The 19,768-nt window shown below is 43.0% G+C and overlaps 1 protein-coding gene across 1 annotated transcript in view; it reads left to right on the top strand.

The window, feature by feature from the left end:
• PCDH15 (protocadherin related 15) overlaps positions 1 to 19,768 on the top strand; it is a 1,187,477-nt gene that overhangs the window by 552,508 nt on the left and 615,201 nt on the right. Inside the window, exons 16-17 of the mRNA XM_066601652.1 lie at positions 4,048 to 4,127; positions 9,699 to 9,792. Coding sequence (XP_066457749.1) covers positions 4,048 to 4,127; positions 9,699 to 9,792 — 174 coding nt within the window. The remainder of the gene's footprint in view (positions 1 to 4,047; positions 4,128 to 9,698; positions 9,793 to 19,768) is intronic.

Below are 19,768 nucleotides of genomic sequence, written 5' to 3'. Positions count from 1 at the left end.
GGAGGCTGACTCCCACTGCGCCGCCCATGTTGGAGTTGGTATTCCACTATAGCTCTACGCTGCTCATAGAGCCTAGCCAACATGTGGAGCGTAGAGTTCCACCGTGTGGGCACGTCGCACAGCAGTCGGTGCACTGGCAGATTAAACCAATGTTGCAGGGTGCGCAGGGTGGCAGCGTCCGTGTGGGACTTGCGGAAATGTGCGCAGAGCCGGCGCACCTTTACGAGCAGGTCTGACAAGCGTGGGTAGCTTTTCAGAAAGCGCTGAACCACCAAATTAAAGACGTGGGCCAGGCATGGCACGTGCGTGAGGCTGCCGAGCTGCAGAGCCGCCACCAGGTTACGGCCGTTGTCACACACGACCATGCCCGGTTGGAGGCTCAGCGGCGCAAGCCAACGGTCGGTCTGCTCTGTCAGACCCTGCAGCAGTTCGTGGGCCGTGTGCCTCCTATCTCCTAAGCTGAGTAGTTTCAGCACGGCCTGCTGACGCTTGCCCACTGCTGTGCTGCCACGCCGCGCGACACCGACTGCTGGCGACGTCCTGCTGCTGCTGACACATCTAGATTGCGAGACAGAGGTTGAGGAGGAGGAGGAGGAGGAGGAGGGTGCTTTAGTGGAAGAAGCATACACCGCCGAACATACCACCACCGAGCTGGGGCCCGCAATTCTGGGGGTGGGTAGGACGTGAGCGGTCCCAGGCTCTGACTCTGTCCCAGCCTCCACTAAATTCACCCAATGTGCCGTCAGGGAGATGTAGTGGCCCTGCCCGCCTGTGCTTGTCCACATGTCCGTAGTTAAGTGGACCTTGCCACTAACCGCATTGGTGAGGGCGCGTACAATGTTGCGGGAGACGTGGTCGTGCAGGGCTGGGACGGCACATCGGGAAAAGTAGTAGCGACTGGGAACTGAGTAGCGCGGGGCCGCCGCCGCCATCATAGCTTTGAAAGCCTCCGTTTCCACAACCCTATACGGCAGCATCTCAAGGCTGATAAATTTGGCTATGTGGACGGTTAACGATTGAGCGTGCGGGTGCGTGGCGGCGTACTTGCGCTTGCGCTCCAACACTTGCGCTAGCGACGGCTAGACTGTGCGGTGCGAGACATTGCTGGATGGGGCCGAGGACAGCGGAGGTGAGGGTGTGGGTGCAGGCCATGAGACAGTAGTGCCTGTGTCCTGAGAGGGGGGTTGGATCTCAGTGGCAGGTTGGGGCACAGGGGGAGAGGCAGCGGTGCAAACCGGAGGCGGTGAACGGCCTTCGTCCCACCTTGTGGGGTGCTTGGCCATCATATGTCTGCGCATGCTGGTGGTGGTGAGGCTGTTGGTGGTGGCTCCCCGGCTGATCTTGGCGCGACAAAGGTTGCACACCACTGTTCGTCGGTCGTCAGGCGTCTCGGTGAAAAACTGCCAGACCTTAGAGCACCTCGGCCTCTGCAGAGTGGCATGGCGCGAGGGTGCGCTTTGGGAAACAGTTGGTGGATTATTTGGTCTGGCCCTGCCTCTACCCCTGGCCACCGCACTGCCTCTTGCAACCTGCCCTGCTGCTGCCCGTGCCTCCCCCTCAGAAGACCTGTCCTGTGTAGGCGTTGCACACCAGGTGGGGTCAGTCACCTCATCATCCTGCTGCTCTTCCTCCGAATCCTCTGTGCGCTCCTCCCTCTGACTTATTGCCCTTACTACTACCTCACTGCAAGACAACTGTGTCTCATCGTCATCGTCCTCCTCACCCACTGAAAGGTCTTGAGATAGTTGCCGGAAGTCCCCAGCCTCATCCCCCGGACCCCGGGAACTTTCCAATGGTTGGGCATCAGTGACGATAAACTCCTCTGGTGGGAGAGGAACCACTGCTGCCCAATCTGAGCAGGGGCCCGAGAACAGTTCCTGGGAGTCTTCCCGCTCCTGAGCATGTGTCATTGTAGTGGAGTGAGGAGGCTGGGAGGAAGGAGGAGCAGCAGACAGAGGATTCGGATTTGCAGCACTGGACAGCACAGAACTGTGGCTGGACAATAGGTTGCTCGAAGCACTTTCTGCCATCCAGGACAGGACCTGCTCACACTGCTCATTTTCTAATAAAGGTCTCCCGCGTGGACCCATTAATTGGGCGATGAATGTGGGGACGGCAGAAACGTGCATCTCTCCTAATCGCGCAGCAGTCGGCTGCGACACACCGGGATCAGGAGCTCGGCCTGTGCCCACACCCTCACTTGGCCCTCCGCGTCCTCGCCCGCGTCCACGTCCTCTAGGCCTACCCCTACCCCTCAGCATGCTGTATTACCAGTGATTTGATTTCCCAGGCAGGAAAGAAATTGGCGCAAGGCTGCACTCAACCGTAGCTGGTTGCGTCTGATTTTTTAACGTTCTCCACGCAGCACACACGTACCCAGAGCCCTTAGGACTGACAGAGGCAGGGCAAATATACTTTTTTCCCTTTTGTTTAAAAGGATAGGCCCACTGTGCCTATTCAATGACTAATAACTGTGTTGTGGCCCTGCCTACACAATTCTGTGCCTGTAGTATCAATGCAGGGTGCAATGCTCTGCACCGCCGATTTTCAGGAAAAAAAAAAAAGCAACACAGCTAACAGCAGCCTGCACAGTACTCCACACAGTTAAATGTGGCCCTAGAAAGGACCGTTGAGGTTCTTGAAGGCTACACTCACTCCTAACACTCTCCCTGCCTAAGCACCACTTCTGTCCCTAATGCCGGGTGCAATGCTCTGCACTACCGATTTTGAGAAAGAAAAAAAAATTCTCCACTGCTAACAGCAGTCTGCACACACGTAGATGTGGCCCTAAGAAGGACCGTTGGGGTTCTTGAAGCCTACACTCACTACAAATACTCTCCCTACAGCAACTCCAATAGAACAGCACTTTCCCTCAGCTAACTCACAGGGCATCTGAGGCGAGCCGCGGGAGGGGCCGACTTTTATACTCGGGTGACATCTGATCGCCCCAGCCACTCACAGCAGGGGGGTGGTATAGGGCTTGAACGTCACAGGGGGAAGTTGTAATGCCTTCCCTGTCTTTCAATTGGCCAGAAAAGCGCGCTAACGTCTCAGAGAGGAAAGTGAAAGTAACCCGAACACCGCGTGGTGCTCGTTACGAGTAACGAGCATCCCGAACACGCTAATATTCGCCCGAGCATCAAGCTCGGACGAGTACGTTCGCTCATCTCTATTTACCAACTCTCCATTGGAAAGCCACAGAAAACTCCACATGAGACGATCCCGTGGGGAGGAAAAAAATCACACTCGCCTGCATTTGTACATTATGCTTATTTTTCCTGGATGAATAAACATCAGTCACATTTCTTTTCAGATACAGTACTTACCATGCATCTGCAAGATAATATATTTTTTACAGTTAGGCCAGATGAAGTTGGCTATTAGGTTGTGAAGAAAAATAGATTTTCAGATGGCTAGAACATATTTACATTAAATAGATGGGCCAAATAAGCAAACAAAAGTAGTTCTTTTTGAAAACTTGCTGATTGGTCTTCTTCTAAGAATTTTATATAAAATGTAGTGCTCCGATCTGCAACACTTAAATTGGGCTAAAGTGAGCATAATTTGCTTCTAAGGCCATGTTTGCATTGCTGTTTATTCTCACTGTCACATTTCTGTTATTCTGCTCCATCATAGGAGAAAACCAATGAAAGTAACAGTGGGGATGGAACCATGATATGGGGATGGAACCATGATATGTTGGACACCAACAGTGCCCAGCAGACCCCATTGACTAAAATTAGGTCTGTTGGGTTTATATAATGGTGTCCAGCATTTAACTGGACAAAATGTAGCATGGCATGCTGCACTACTTTTTTCAATACCTTTGACTGAATCTTTAATGGAGGCCCCTAATATAACAAAAGACATAGATATGAACGGAGCCTAAGTTGACTTTAAGATATTCAGTCAGTTGTAGTGATATAAGATCTGATACAAATTATAAATGTTGCTCCTTTGTTGGAGAATATATTTGAGAATTTCTAACTAACTTTATTTAAACTTCTTCATTGATACAAAACTACTCATCATCATTTTGTATTTTAGGCTACAGACAGAGAAGGAGATCCAATTACTTATTTAATACAAAATGGAGATCCTCAGAAAGTCTTCAACCTATCTATAAGGTAAGCTTTCCAAATGTTTATGGTTGTTTGGGGTTTTTTTTCGGTTTTTTTTCTTAGTTTACTTTAAGGAATTTGTTTTTACAATATATTATGCATCAATGTTTAAAACTGATCACTTTTAGGCAGCTTGAACCCAGGGCAGTTATACTCATTGCAGGATTTAAAGGATCTTCTTTAAATGTCTTGGTACCTTAAACAACTGGACATATTCAGAAGACTTGTGGACTCGATTCCTCGATGTCTCTGTGCTGTTTGGGCTGCACAAGGGTGACACAATACACAATATTAGATGGTTTATGTGTAAATCAGAAGCATACTGTATTTTATAGTTCCTGGGCCCAAGTGAAAAATTTGTAATGGTCCTCCCTCCCAGCTACCACGTACCATTTACAACTCTGGTGCCTTATGTAGAAGACAGACCATTGCCTATCCCCTCCGATATAAGGGCTTAGGTGTCACTTCTACCTTTTTACCCCCAATAGTCCCTGTGTACAGTTTATGAGATATAACTGATGGGTTCAAAGTCTGATGGATGAACCACCTCTCCTCTTAGTAGGTTACTTTTATGACTGTTGGGTACTTAAGCCATCTGACAGCCATCCTAACCATTATTGCTGTTGTGCTTCCAAAAAGGAGCAATAATCACTCACTGAATGGAGGTGAAGCATGTTGGAGATCACTTCCGGCTAGCCTCCTCCATTCAGAGTAAACAGCAGTCATTCATAGATGGACAACTAAACAGGGGAACCCAACAAGTAAGTAATCCTTGCTCGCTTGCTGTATTGGGTCCTTTGTCTACACAGGACAACAGTCACCCATAGTCACTTTTTTGAGCAATTATTTAGATGATTATCGGCCCGTGTAAAAGTACCCATAATGTAATGTGTTATGTTATTTACGTATATTAGGAGCTTCCATCCATGCACACAGTACTTTCCATTGAAGCCGTCATACAACCATTTCTTTAACACCTCTTTGAGAGATCATCATACTTTTCTCAGTCTAATAAATTGGCCAGGCTTTGTAGAATTAGACCTAAAGTACAGTATATCCCATTGAGAAATGTAGTAGGATGTCATTATTACTCATTTGTTCCCTTCTTTTTATGTTTGCATTAATAACGGTGTGTAGGTTAGTTCTGCATTTAGCCAATATACAGCCCAATGTATTATTAAGCAAATAATGTCTTACATTAGGTTCTTTGTGTATTTGTTGATAATTCTGCTTACAGAGTTGTTCTGTTTTATGGAGATTAACCTTGTGACTTGAACAGAATAATGTGTCATTAATGAGCTTCTATGGGCATCTATTGAAATACTCAATGGGTTGGAGCAAAGAAACAAACACAGTGGTGCTCTTATGAGCAAAAGACAGAAACATGTTTCCAATATAAATAACGATATTTCATGCTGAGCTATAATTCCAGACAAGTAAAACATTTAAAATGCATAAACCTGGCACTTACATTTGTTACCAAAATAATACAGCAATTCACAGTAATATTAAAACAGCTAGAGCAGTGACGGCTAGAATTTATTAATGACAATTATAATTTAGGAACATTGCTAATGGCTTAAAATCATATATCTGATGTGTAAGTCAATAGCTGAGCTGCAGAAGTAAATACGTATTTAAGGCACGTTTCTTGAAATGTTACATTATGCTAGCGTTTAAACAGAAGCTCCATCTTTGTTGAACTGCTGGTTATGCATAGAAGTACGGAGAATTCATATACTGGGGAATTCCAATCTATGAAGCCAGAGATAGATTTACCTACAGCACACTAGACTTGTGTTTATAGGCAATTCTTCCTTCCAGGGCAGCTGAGAAAATTAACAATTGAATACACAGTGACTAGTCATATGTCAACTTTGTACAACTATATATGTTACGTAGATACTGACAGTGTAGTGGAATTGCAAGAACAACACCCATGGAGGGATAGGAGGATGGTTGTAGAGAGTGCAAAGCATACCCCAATGTTCTGTATAATTTTCTAAGAGCAGGTATATCTTAAAGCTATAACAGCTTAAGTTTGGCCTACTTGATAGGTGGAGTTTAGAGATGAGCGAGCACCAAAATGCTCGGGTGCTCGTTACTCGAGTCGAACTTTCAGTGATGCTCGAGAGTTCGTTTCGAGTAACAAACCCCATTGAAGTCAATGGGCGACTCGAGCATTTTTGTATATCGCCGATGCTCGCTAAGGTTTTCATTTGTGAAAACCTGGGAAATTCAAGAAAGTGATGGGAACGACACAGAAACGGATAGGGCAGGCGAGGGGCTACATGTTGGGCTGCATCTCAAGTTCCCAGGTCCCACTACTAAGCCACAATAGTGGCAAGAGTGAGACCACCCCCCCCCCCGCACTGTCAGCATAAAGATCATTCTCCTCTGCCACAGCTGTGACAGCTGTGGCAGAGAAGAACGATGTTAGCCCCTTGAATTCAATGGAGCCGGCAATACAGCTGGCTCCATTGAAAGCAATGGGCTGCCGGCGATCGCGGGATGAATTGTCGGGAAGGGCTTAAATATATAAGCCCTTCCCTGCAATTCATCCAGAAATGTGTAAAAATAAAAAATATATATATACTCACCTGGTCCCGGCAGACGGAGTTTAGCGCGGCCAGCGGCAGTCCTCCTGAACTGCTCTGAACAGCTGTGAGTAGTATTCAGCAGCCGGGGATTTAAAATCCCCGCCTGCTGAATGAGCTGCCTCTAATTGGTCACAGCCTAACCAATCAGAGGCAGATTCCACTCACACACCCATTCATGAATTTATGGATGGGTGAGTGACTGCTGCCTCTCATCTGATTGGTCCCGCTGAGCCAATCAGAGGCAGCAGTCACACACCCATTCATAAATTCATGAATGGGTGTGTGAGTGGAATCTGCCTCTGATTGGTCAGGCTGTGACCAATCAGAGGCAGCTCATTCAGCAGGCGGGGATTTTAAATCCCCGGCTGCTGAATACTACTCACAGCTGTTCAGAGCAGTTCAGGAGGCCTGCCGCTGGCCGCGCTGAACTCCGTCTGCCAGGACCAGGTGAGTATAGATATATATATATTTTTTTTACACATTTCTGGATGAATTGCAGGGAAGGGCTTATATATTTAACCCCTTCCCGACAATTCATCCCGCGATCGCCGGCAGCCCATTGCTTTTAATGGAGCCGGCTGTATTGCCGGCTCCATTGAATTCAATGGGCTAACATCGTTCTGCCGGGACAAGGTGAGTATATATATATATATTTTTTTTTACACATTTCTGGATGAATTGCAGGGAAGGGCTTATATATTTAAGTCCTTCCCGACAATTCATTCCGCGCTCGCCGGCAGGCCATTGCTTTCAATGGAGCCGGCTGTATTGCCGGCTCCATTGAATTCAATGGTCAGTGCTCGTTTAATCGAGACGAGTACCGCGTGGTGCTCGTCTCGAGTAACGAGCATCTCGAGCACCCTAATACTCGAACGAGCATCAAGCTCGGACGAGTATGCTCGCTCATCTCTAGTGGAGTTCAAAGCATCAGGTAATTTGTGCATATAGACTTTGGAGATGTTAATCTGGTAATGTATACAGCATTTTGCAAGAAAATGGCATTAATGATTTCTTTCATAAGCAAAATATCCTTCTGGAGAAGATTCTGGCTTTAGTTTTTATTCCCAGGCAGTGTTACAAGTCTTCAATGACTGCTGCTTTCCAATAGGTGGAACAGAGCCTCTATGGTGCCATTTTACCAATTTCATGAAGTTCCCAGAGGAGTATGGACGGCATTATAAGTGTCCTTACTAGATGCTCTCCCTAAGGAGAAACCATACCGTCCGGACCTAAATATTCCCAGCATGAATTTTATTTTTCTTCTTCTTTTTACTACTTTATATTCTTCATAGACTTTTATTGCAGCACCATTGACCAAACTAATAGGCTAAATCTTATTGTGCATTAGTGATGAGCGAGCATACTTGCTAAGGGCAATTGCTCGATCGAGCATTGCCCTTAGCGAGTACCTGCCCGCTCGAGAGAAAAGATTCATTTGCCAGCGGCGGGCAGGGAGCTGCGGGGGAGAGCGGGGAGGAACGGAGCGCAGATCTCTCTTTCCCGCTCCCCCCTGCTGACTGCCGAAACTCACCTGTCACCTGCGCCGGCAGCTGAACCTTTTCTCCCGAGCGGGGAGATACTCGCTAAGGACAATGCTCGATCGAGTAATTGTCCTTAGCGAGTATGCTCGCTCATCTCTATTGTGCATCACTAACTCAGTCTAAATATGAAGCATTGGTGTAATTCAGTATCTTCACAAGTATGGTCAGGTGACTTATAACAGGTTGTCTTCTGTAGGGTAGACTGGGAAGGTGATTTTTGAAGTTTATTTTTGACTGGATCATAAATCGGCTTAGAAGATCTTTTGGAGAATAGAACAGAGGGTTGGAGACTGAGCTATCACACTTCAAGTCTAACAGATTTAGTAGTGATGGTGTTTTGCAGCTGGTTATGTACTACGATATAAAAGGCAAAGCTTTGAAACTTTTTAATTAAAATTCAATTACAACAATGATATTTAGCCAATAATATCCAAAGCAGTCTATAGCGTTTAACTTTTTATTAAATGAATGTTCAAATACACTAAATAGTCACTTTTTTAGATACACCTGTGTGGTATTGTGTTGGACCTCTATGACCTACAGAACAGAAGCGATTCATTTTGACATCCATCCTCAAATATCAGAACCCCCAGGGTGTGGCAAAAAAAATTCCCTACCCCATTACTTCACCTTCATCAGCCTGAATAGTTCACACCTGGCAGGAAAGATTCATCGATTATGCTGCTTGCACCAAATTCTGACCAACCCATTAGCATGATAGAACAGAAATCTGAATTCATCTGACTTGGCAATGTCTTTCCATTGCCCAGTATCCAATTTGTGTTCTATTTTGCCCACCGGAGTCTTGCCTTTCAGTTTTTTTAGGGTCCTGTTACACTGAACGATGATCGTTAAGATTCTTGCTGCGTTACAGGAATCTGCAAGATAACCATTCAGTGTAATTGCCATCAGCAACTGAATGATAATTCATTTATTGTTCGGTTTCTGCAAACATAAAAATCAAAAGACTGCCTACTTACTGTAAATGGAAGCAGGTGGCTGGAAGACACCTCCAGCACATTTCTTCTCTCAATTCACTGAGTGATCATTGCTCCTGTATAAAAGCTCCTTTAGCAATAAATTGCGAGTACCTGCCCGCTCGTCTCTAAAGATTCGGGTGCCGGCAGGGGGCGGGGAGCGGCGGGGGAGAGCGGGGAGGAACACAGGGGAAATCTCTCTCTCTCCCTCTCTCCCCCCCGCTCCTCCCTGCTCACTCCCGCAACTCACCACTCTCCCCTGCTAGCACCCGAATCTTTAGAGGCGAGCGGGCAGGTACTCGCATAAGGCACTACTCGCTCGAGAAGTTTGCCTTAGCGAGTACGCTCGCTCATCTCTAGTTTCTATTAATAAAATATGTATAGTACCAGTTAATGCTATAAATAATGTCTGATCATTCACAACATTCTACTCATATCATATTCTAATTCTTTTTCTAGCTCTGGACTTTTAATCTTGGCAAAACCTTTAGACAGAGAAAGTACAGACCGTTACATTTTGATTGTGACAGCATCAGATGGCCGGCCTGATGGTGTAAGTTTTTATTTGTTGCTATTTTTTATCTTTTTGTACTGTATTTAGCGATTGAATCATTTCATATGAATAATTCTGTGTCTGTGGAAAACTTGCCTCAAGTGTAGTACAGTTGAACTATTTAAAGTTTCATTACTTAAAGATATGTTGCTAAGCTTTATATCTAGTAAGTGCTGTATTAAAACAATTTTCCTCCCTGATTTATGGCACATTAAAGTTATATTTCCATCTCAGATTTTTTGTACATTTCCGCAAGATATGCCATAAAAGCTTGATAGATGTGGGCCCCATCTACAACCCCAATTCCAAAAAAGTTGGTACACTGTGTAAAATGTAAATAAATATTAAGAAAAAGAGAATGCAACAATTTGGAAATCTCATATAACCATATGGCAACACAACTCCAAAAAGTTAGGATGTGGTTAACAAAAGGCTGGAAAAGTAAGTAGTACTAATGGAAAACACTAAGTTGCATGACTGAGGCAGAGTCTCTCAGAAGCAAAGATGGGCGAAAAATTGTGGGACAATTACAGAAAAATATCTACATTAAAAACAGGCATGATTCTGTAATGTAAATCACTACATGGGCTCAGGAATACTTCCAAAAATCATTGTCTGTGAACATGGTGTACTGTGCAATCCACAAATGCAAGTTAAAGCTGGATCATGCAAAGAAAAAGCCATATATCAACACAATCCAGAAATGCCAAAGTCTACTCTGTGCCCAAGCTCATTTTAGATGACCTGAGGCATTATAGATAACTGTTCTGTGGTCAGATGAATCAAAAACTTGAAATTCTTTTTGGAAACCACCATCGCTGTGTCCTGCGGACTCCAGTGGGGAGGGAGCAACCAGCTTGTTATAAGCGTACAGTTCAAAATCCTGCATCACTGACAGTATGGGGTTGCATTAGTGTCTATGGCATGGGCAGCTTACACTTCTTGAAAGACACTATCAATACTGAGCAATATAGAGAGGTTTTAGAACAACATATGTTCCCATCCAGACAGCATCTCTTTCACGGAAGGCCTTGCATATTTCAGCAAGACAATGCTAAACCACATGCTGCATTCATCACAACAGCATGGCTTCACAGAAGAAGAGTCTGGCAAAGACGACCAAGGACTGATAAGCAGCTAGAATCTGACATCAAACAAAAATGGGACAACATTCCTTTCCCAAAACTCCAGTAATTGGTCTCTTCACTTCCCAGACATTTACAGAGTAATGTGAAGAGAAGACAAGATGCTACACAATGGTAGACATGGCCCTGGCCCAACTTTTTTGAGATATGTTGCTACTATAAATTTCTAAATGACTTTTTTAAATTGTTTTTTATGAAATGGAAAAATTTCTTACTTGCAACTTTTGATATGTGTTCAATTGTGAATATGATATGGTTCTATAAGATTTAAATATCATTGCATTCTTTTATTCTATACATTTGTTTAAATTTTACACAGCATCCCACCTGTTTTGGGACTAGGGTTTTAAAGAACTGAGCTTCCTGATCTGACTGTATGCAATGGCCAGGGGTGGTTGAGAGTATGGGTAAAGTGGAGCTGCTGCTGCCTTGGAAACTCCCATAGAAGTGAATCGAAGTTACAAGAATCACATACCACAGCAAGCTGCACTGTTTCTGCAGTTTTCCAGTTATGGAAACAGCATAGCTTGCTGTGCATTTCCATTTTTATAACTCCCATTCACTTCTATAGAAGTTGCAGAAACTGTTTGGCATAGCCAGTTTGGCTGCTTCCGTACTCTTGGCCAACAACATACAGAAGAGCTATTGGCATCTTGGCTGTGATTGGCTTAGAAGGGAATACACCTTTAACCTAAAATGCCATAAATTCCTACCTCTGGGACCCTCCTACCAATCAGAAGAATGGTAGCCCCCTAACCACTGTCTGTCGATGTAAAGCAAGTGGAAAGGTCATCATGTTTGCATTCTGTACAGCTCTCTGTATTACAAATTCATGGAAGCTACACAAAGTAAAATAGCTTGCTGACCTGTTTCTTTAACACCTATGGATTTTAATGACCACCTCTCCCTTAATGCCAAAGCAATAAGTGGCTGCTTTCTATCGGCAAACAAGAGTTGAAGGGGTTTTCCAGGAAAATACTATTCATGACCTATCCTCAGCATATGTCATCAATAGTTGATCGACTGGGGTCCGCTGCTCAGAATGCCCAGTGAACAGCTGATTGGCACCTGCTGTCAATACATAGGGGTCACAGCGGAAGCTGCTGTATTCTTGCATTTAAGTGGTAAGAATCAAAGCTGTTTATACGAGATAAATGTCCTTTGTGGGACAACCCAATTTAAATATATAACCCAATCAGGAATCTCTAGTATATGGGTGCTATTGCATATACCGTATTAGGGGCCACATGATTTGGCCATTGCTTGCTACATCTTATGACCTCAGACAATCTGGCTTTGCTAGAAGAATAGGACTTTCAAAAGATTTTTCTGGGTTTACGGAGTTTTATTCGAAGCCTAGTTGTATTCTCCATTCTGTTAGGAATGCTTTATTCATTAGAACACAGTAACTTTCAACAAATTAATGCTCTACCAGTGTAATTTGCACTTCATAAAAGCACAAATGTTTATTTAGGTCACTTCACGCCCTTGCTTTCATTGCTCTTTGAGAAAATAGGAAGCAGTAAGCTTTTAATTCTGCATGTAGTGAACCATAACAGGTTTTATGTACCATGTTTCTGTGACCTGCAATGTTCCAGCAATGATGTGCTTTGCAAGCTTGGCCTTTATGTTTAACAACTTTGCATCATTACCGAAGATGTTTTTATGGTAGCGCTGATATTCGCATACAGTGCCAGCTGCCATTTTATCACAGTAAATTCAAGCAAACAATCTAATATTCACAAAGGCATTGTTTATGATCCAATCCTGCCACTAAGTGGAATAAAGACATACTAAACTAAGAGACCGGGAGAAGATCAGAAATCATCTTGAAGCTAATATAATTAATATTTGCTTAGATAGGATGATTTTGTGGGACCTTTGGAAAAGAGGGGTTGAAAGTAAGCAGCTAATATATTTCTTTGGATATATTAATAGCTGTCTAAATTAAGAATAATAGAAATCGAGTATGAAGTGTATTTTGCCCAGAGAATATGGCTAGATGTATGATAAGACTAATGGTTATATAAGTAACATTATGTTGAGACCTTAGAAATTAGGAAAATCCAGATACTTTTACCGAAATTAGGAAATAGTGGTTCAACAGAAATTCTAATACGATTTTGTTAGTCTGGTACATGATGATCCAGCAATCCTGCTGATTCACTATTTGTCCAAAATAATCCCAAATTCTATGTGAATCCAATGTGGCAAATATTTTAGATTTCGCTGATACAACATCCATTTGTGGAATCAGAGGAGAGCCAGAAAGTGATCCTAGAGTCCAGCTTAGAAACTGAAACCTCACAAGCACAAGTACAGATGGGTTATACTTTAGCTTGACTCTCAGGCTGGGTTCACACCGGGCAGATTTGGCGCAGAAATTCCGTGCAGAATTTTGCTGCGGCAAATCCGCCTGTGGCCGCTAAACCCAGGATTAGCCAGCCATGTGGACAAGATTTGTCAAAAATCTCGACCACACGGGGCAGTGAAGCTGGTGCTGTGGCGCGGATTCCCGGGACGAAACATGTCCATTTTTTTTTCTGCTGCGGCCGCGCTCTCCTCTATGGGAGAGCCAGCCGCAACAGAATAGCATCAGCAAAGTTGCTCCAAAACCCGCGGCTAAGGCCTGCGGATTTTGAAGCTGCGCTTTCCCTGGCAGAAATCTCACAGTTTTTTGCTGCCGCAAAACCGCGAGATTTCTGTTGAGAATACGACCCGTGTGACTCCAGCTTTAATGTGACCTGATATCACAGTGTGCCGTACTATCAGGGGTATTTATTTACACTTTACAATTAGTTTTGTTGTGCTCAGATAAGAGAATAACTTTTTAACCCCTTAACGCAAAAGGCCATAAACTTACATCCTGTAAATGACATGGGCTGTGAATGACAGCCAGCCTCCCGTTTAAACAGCAGGGATCAGTAAAAGCACCAATCCCTGTTGTTAACCCCTTACATGCCGCAATCAATGTACAGTAGATTGCAGAAAGAAGAATAGAATGTAGCAGCATAAATGATGAACAAAAACATTGTTTCTTTTGAAGACAAGCTATATTGTTTCATAATCAAATAGCTGGTGACATCTCGACCATATAGGTCTTTTTCAAGCCACTATCTGGAAATAGTTTGCTACTTGTGCCTGCTTTTCATTTTCATTGTAGAAATTACAATTGGCAAGATTCCGGCAACTGAATCTCATGTGCTACTTAGCCTTCCCATACATATTACAAATTATTACATTTATGTTACGGACAGAATAATCCGACTTTTTCACATAGAAGACATTTTCTAAAAACTTGAATAGCGGTCTTAATTATTGTTGATCCAAGGGGTAAATTCAAATATATAGTAGTAGATTTGTTGTAAAAATTTCTCCTACTACCTCATTATTATTTAACTGTGCTTTCCACAAAAATAAGCTCATTTAAATTAATTGAACTGATTTCAGTTGCAAAAATGTCTGCAAGGAATCTGCCACATTTGAATCTACCTTAAAAAGGTTGTCTGCTTTGGACAATCCCTACTTGTTGGAAGGGTCCCACTGTAATCAGCTGTGTAGTCTGTAGGAAAATCTAGCAGAAAGTCTTCAATTTCCCTGCACCATAGGGAAAAATTAAGTATTACATAGCGCTCATTTGGATTTTCTGTATTATACAGGATAGGAAAAATTCTGCAGACTGAGATATACTCTTTGAATAGACGAATCCCCTTCTATTAACTCAAAATGCCCTAATGGAGTTTCTAAAGTAGTCAACACCTTTAAAATCTGGCCATTTATTTAGGAAAATGAATTGTAATATGAAATGGGCAAGCAATGCTAAATTTATTTTTGCAATTTGGGATTTATGATATGCACTGTGTCTAAATTCTAATATATTGCACCAGCTTATTTGGATCAGCAGGAAAAAAAAACATAATGAGATTTTGGGTCATATAACAATCACACACTAGCACATTTAGTTGGAGCTGAAAAACAACTAAGGCTCAGCTCTTAGAGAAATTATGTCCTCTTAACCAAAATTTACAGAGCATCCCAGATGAGCCAACGAGGGAATGCATTCTCGAAGGTTTTTGGTTGAGAAATTAGAAGGCTGAACAGACCTACTTAGCACTAATGAGAAGAGAGCCTAAGTACTGCTGACTGTGTAGTAATTTTAGTAGTGTGTCTTGTGTGATAATGTTTCATTACTGTTGATCTTAGTACATTCATAGAATAAGCCCAGCAGAAGTTCTACAAACAAAACACGGAATAATATCAAAAGTAATACCCACAGTAAGAGTAAACCCTGTTAGAAACCAGCCGAGGAATTGAGCAATTGTTACATCATTAAAGTGTCTGAAACATTTTGTGTTTCACTTATAATATCCTGGAAATGTTCTAATGTGGAGATTCTAAATTGTAAATCACTTAATCCGTTGCCGCTCTCCCTTGGAAAGAGCCTGAAAAGTGAACATTAGATACCTATTACAAGGATTTGTTAGGAAACTGTCCTTGTAGCTGCATTTAGAGACAAATTACACTTTATCTGTAAAATACTTTGAGTAGAATCAATCAACTCAAATAAAAATGAAAGAGAACAAAAGTGTAAAATAAGTTAGGACTTGCATCAGATGGGAGCTGCATGATGAAACATTCCAAATTACAAGCTAACATGAATTTTTTGTTTTTATATAAGTAGTATACAATTTATACTGATCAGTTTATTATTTTAAAGTATGAACTTATTGAATATATAGCGATATTTTTTGTAACCACCATGTTTAATTTAGACAATTAAAAATGGCTATTAAAAAACATCTAAATCACAAGTTGCAGGCAAGTGGCAGTCACATACAGTTTGGATTGCAGTCTATTATTCGCGAATTATGGCCAAAAATCCGACGGTGTTGGATTTTATAGTCAAAAATGTATCTAAGACAGCAGCACTCACCAAAAAATCTGATTATAGAGAGGTGATCCTTCATGCACGCCCCACAGTGGATCAGATCCAAATCTAGTACAAAAGTTTAAAAAATAGGAGAAGGGCAGCAATAAGTGGTGCAAAAAAAGTCATCCAGCAGGATGCGTCTTTTTTACCTCCTTGTCATACAAAACGCGACGTTTCGACTCCCGTATGGAGTCTTTGTCAAGCTACCTACTAATGAGCATAACGTAGCTTATATATACATAAGAACCAATCACATACAGGCACAGTTAAAAACTATTCCAATGCAGGTGTACTCATACCTAAGTAAAGTGCAGGTGTGGGCTTCCGCCATTGCAGTGATTGACACCATCATGCAACCCAGCATACCGGCGTCCCAGTGTATCCATTGCACTTGAGCGAGAACTTCCAAGTCTCACGATAGCGTCCGTGTCATTACTACACATCATTTTGCCAAGGACGCTCATACTAGCAACCGGGCATGCGCAAAATGGCCAATTTCACACCGGGCTTGCATTTGTTGGCATTTAATAGTTATCACCCACAGAATCCCTTCAATGGAGCCAGCTCCTCAGCGTGCGTCATACTGTGAACGATGAAAATATTGATACCAGACTCAACCAGATGTGTCAAAAGTTTCTGTCCAGGGGCTATCCACTTGATCTTGTTACCTCAACATCCCAGCAAGCCCGCAATATGGTTCGGGATGAGTTGTTGTTCCAAGGAAGAGGACCTTTTACTCTTCATACGTGAGTCGAAACATTGCGTTTTGTATGACAATGAGGTATTAAAGGGGCATTCTGCTGGATGACTGTTTTTTGCACCACTTATTGCTGCCCTTCTCCTATTTTTTACTCTATTGTTGGATTTTATGTGACTAATAGGTCTATTATTTTAACCCATTTTGAACCAAGTGATGTAAATATACAGCACTTCAATCTGTATATTAAACCCACACTATTATAAATATGTGGTGTGGATTTAAAGCTCCTGCAATCTAGCAGGAATAGGCCGGGTGTTCAGCTGGCAGAGACAGCTTGGGACCCCAAGGAGAAGAGAGTAGCAGTTTATAACCACTTCTGTCTTCTCGTTTGTAGCCCACATAGTATTCCATGAGTTCTATGTAGTGAATAGAAGAAGCAGCATTGCCATTCCTTCTATTGGACCTGGTGATCAGCATGGCAGAGGTTTTAGGAGACCCAGATGAGCTTTGCCTGTGAATTATCACTATACGAGGATATAAAAAGATAGGTAAAATAAATTACAGCAGTGATCTTCAGGGCACTGTTTCAATGACATGAGTATCTCAAGACTGTGCACTCCTTTGCACTCTTTACACTCATTTTTTAATCAATATGTTTTTAGAAATGAAGACTTTTGTCATTGTTTTTTATTAAAATTTTTGATTGTTTGCTTTCTATGTTTGTATTGTTTTCTAAGGCCCTGGAGACTAGCAAATTCTGTCAGCCAGAGTAAACTGACTGACTCTCCCTGTAGCTTGCTACCCTGCTGTGAGTGTGCATCCACTACCTTTCCACTGAGCTATTATAGAGGACTGTATGATTGTGTCAAGAGATGGTGGAGGAGATCAGGATGACAGAAAGCAGAGAAAGCTACTATTAAAGATGGCTATAATTGGTTCTCGGTAAATTCTCTGTTCTTATCAGCAGTGAGGGGCAAGGACCAGGAGCTACTCAGAGAAAGTATGAGATCATAGAATCATAGAATGGTAGAATTGGAAGGGACCTCCAGGGTCATAGGGTCTAACCCCCTGCTCAATTAAGGATCACTAAATAATCCCAGACAGATGTCCATACAGCATCTGTTTACAAGACTTTCATTGAAGGAGAGCTCATCACCTCCCATGGCAACCTGTTTCACTCATTGATCACTATCACTGTCAAAATGTTTTTCCTATTGTCTAATCTGTGTCTCCTCCCTCTCAGTTTCACCCCATTGTTCCAGTCTTTCCTTGTACAAATGAGAATAGACTTGATCCCTCTGCACTTTGACAGCCCTTCAGATAGTTGTAGATAGCTATTAAGTTTCCTCTCAGCCTTCTTTCTTTCAAGCTAAACATTCCCAGATCCTTTAACGGTTCCTCGGTTCCTCATAGGACATGATTTGCAGACCCCTCACCATACTGGTAGCTCTTCTCTGCTCTAGTTTGTCTATTTCTTAGTTAAATCGGGGTGCCAAGAAGTTGCCAAAGTATTCTAGATGAGATCTGACTGAGTAGAGGGGGATAATTACCTCATGTGATCTAGACTCTATGCTTCTCTTAATACATCCAATAATTGTGTTTACCTTTTTTGCTGCTCTATCACATCGTTGACTCATGTTCAGCCTGTGATCTATTAGTATACCCAAGTCTTTTTCACATGTGCTGCTGCTTAGCCCAATTCCTCCCATTCTGTATGTGTTTTCTTTTTATTTGTCTTGCTTTTTAGTATTAAGTGGGCATGGTTATGATACACAGCCTCTAAAAGAGGAGAGAGGAAGGGAGCTCAGCTTGTTTATGTTCATGACAGAGATGAGCTGGACAGTGCTGAGAATGCCCCTGAGTCAAAAACATGACTGCAGGAAAGCCGGAAAACCAAATATGAGGCTTTCTAAATGCATGAGAAGGAAAACTCAATGTAAAAATAGATAAATGCATTTTTTTTTCAGCAGGGACTTAGTCACATATGTGTATAATGATTGTCATGCACAAAGGTTTCCATAGCCTTTAAAACCAGGTTTAGAAGATTACGCCCATGACTTGCTCTTATGATGCTGCTTCAAGTCTCATTTCAACTGATAAATAACTGGTACAAATTATCAGTCATTGTGAGGAAGTTTTATACCAGACCCCCAGGATGATACACATAAAGCATCACTTACCCCAAGTGGTCTTCATGGAAGCTTAGCTGTGCTGCCTCTGACCTGGGGTGTGATGATGCATACTACTGTGCTTCTCCCTGATGTCAACTGCCTTCTGGGCCATGTTCCACTAGATGCCATTGAAGTGCCAGCTTGATAAGCAAATGACTGGCCCATCTCCCTCCTACTTTCTGAGACCCATGCTTTTGTCTCTCCCTCCAGTTTCATTTTACTGGCAAGTTCACTGAGAGTTAAGGAGATGGTTGGGGAAATAAAATTGTCAGCTGTGGCACTGCTACATTTTTATATTAGTTTAGTGGTTTGGTGTACTTTGGCACCCTGAGCGCAGGAGTCTTTTTTCCCATCACTGTTACTGCCCCTCGAAAGGAACTGTTTTAGACACTGGAACCCGAATTTCTAATGGCAAACACAGCTGTGTGTCATGAAGGAATTAGATAGATGCATTGGCTTCAGGTCAGGATTAGAGATGAGCGAGTATACTCGCTAAGGCTAACTACTCGAGCGAGTAGTGCCTTTGCTGAGTATCTGTAAAGATTCGGCTGCCGGCGCGGGTGACAGGTGAGTTGCGGGGGAGAGAGGGGGAGAGAGAGAGAGATCTCCCCTCCATTCCTCCCCGCTCTCCCCCGCCGCTCCCCGCCCCTCGCCGCCCCCCGAATCTTTACAGACGAGCGAGAGGATACTCGGCTAAGGCACTACTCGCTCGAGTAGTTAGCCTTAGCGAGTAAACTCACTCATCTCTAGTCAGGATACAAAACATGTATTTAGAATAGAGATATCAGAGGCAGAACAAACAAGTAGACCAGGAAGTGGAAAAACAAATTACTATATAATACCTGGAACAGAAGATCTATAGAGAGGCATTTGAATTCAGCACCTTAACTCTCAAAGGCTGTTGGAGAGTTACACAGATTAGTCTGCAGACCTGTCCGTCAAGCTCAGTCAACAGACCCAGGAATCAACTTAAATGGAAACACACACACACACAAAGTATATTACACTGAATAGTGTGGTTAATTGTATG

This window comes from Eleutherodactylus coqui, chromosome 4 (genome assembly GCF_035609145.1).
Source record: "Eleutherodactylus coqui strain aEleCoq1 chromosome 4, aEleCoq1.hap1, whole genome shotgun sequence".
Lineage (NCBI taxonomy): Eukaryota > Metazoa > Chordata > Amphibia > Anura > Eleutherodactylidae > Eleutherodactylus > Eleutherodactylus coqui.
The sequence above is the reverse complement of the archived record's forward strand: the minus strand, read 5'-3'. Positions and strand labels throughout refer to the sequence as shown.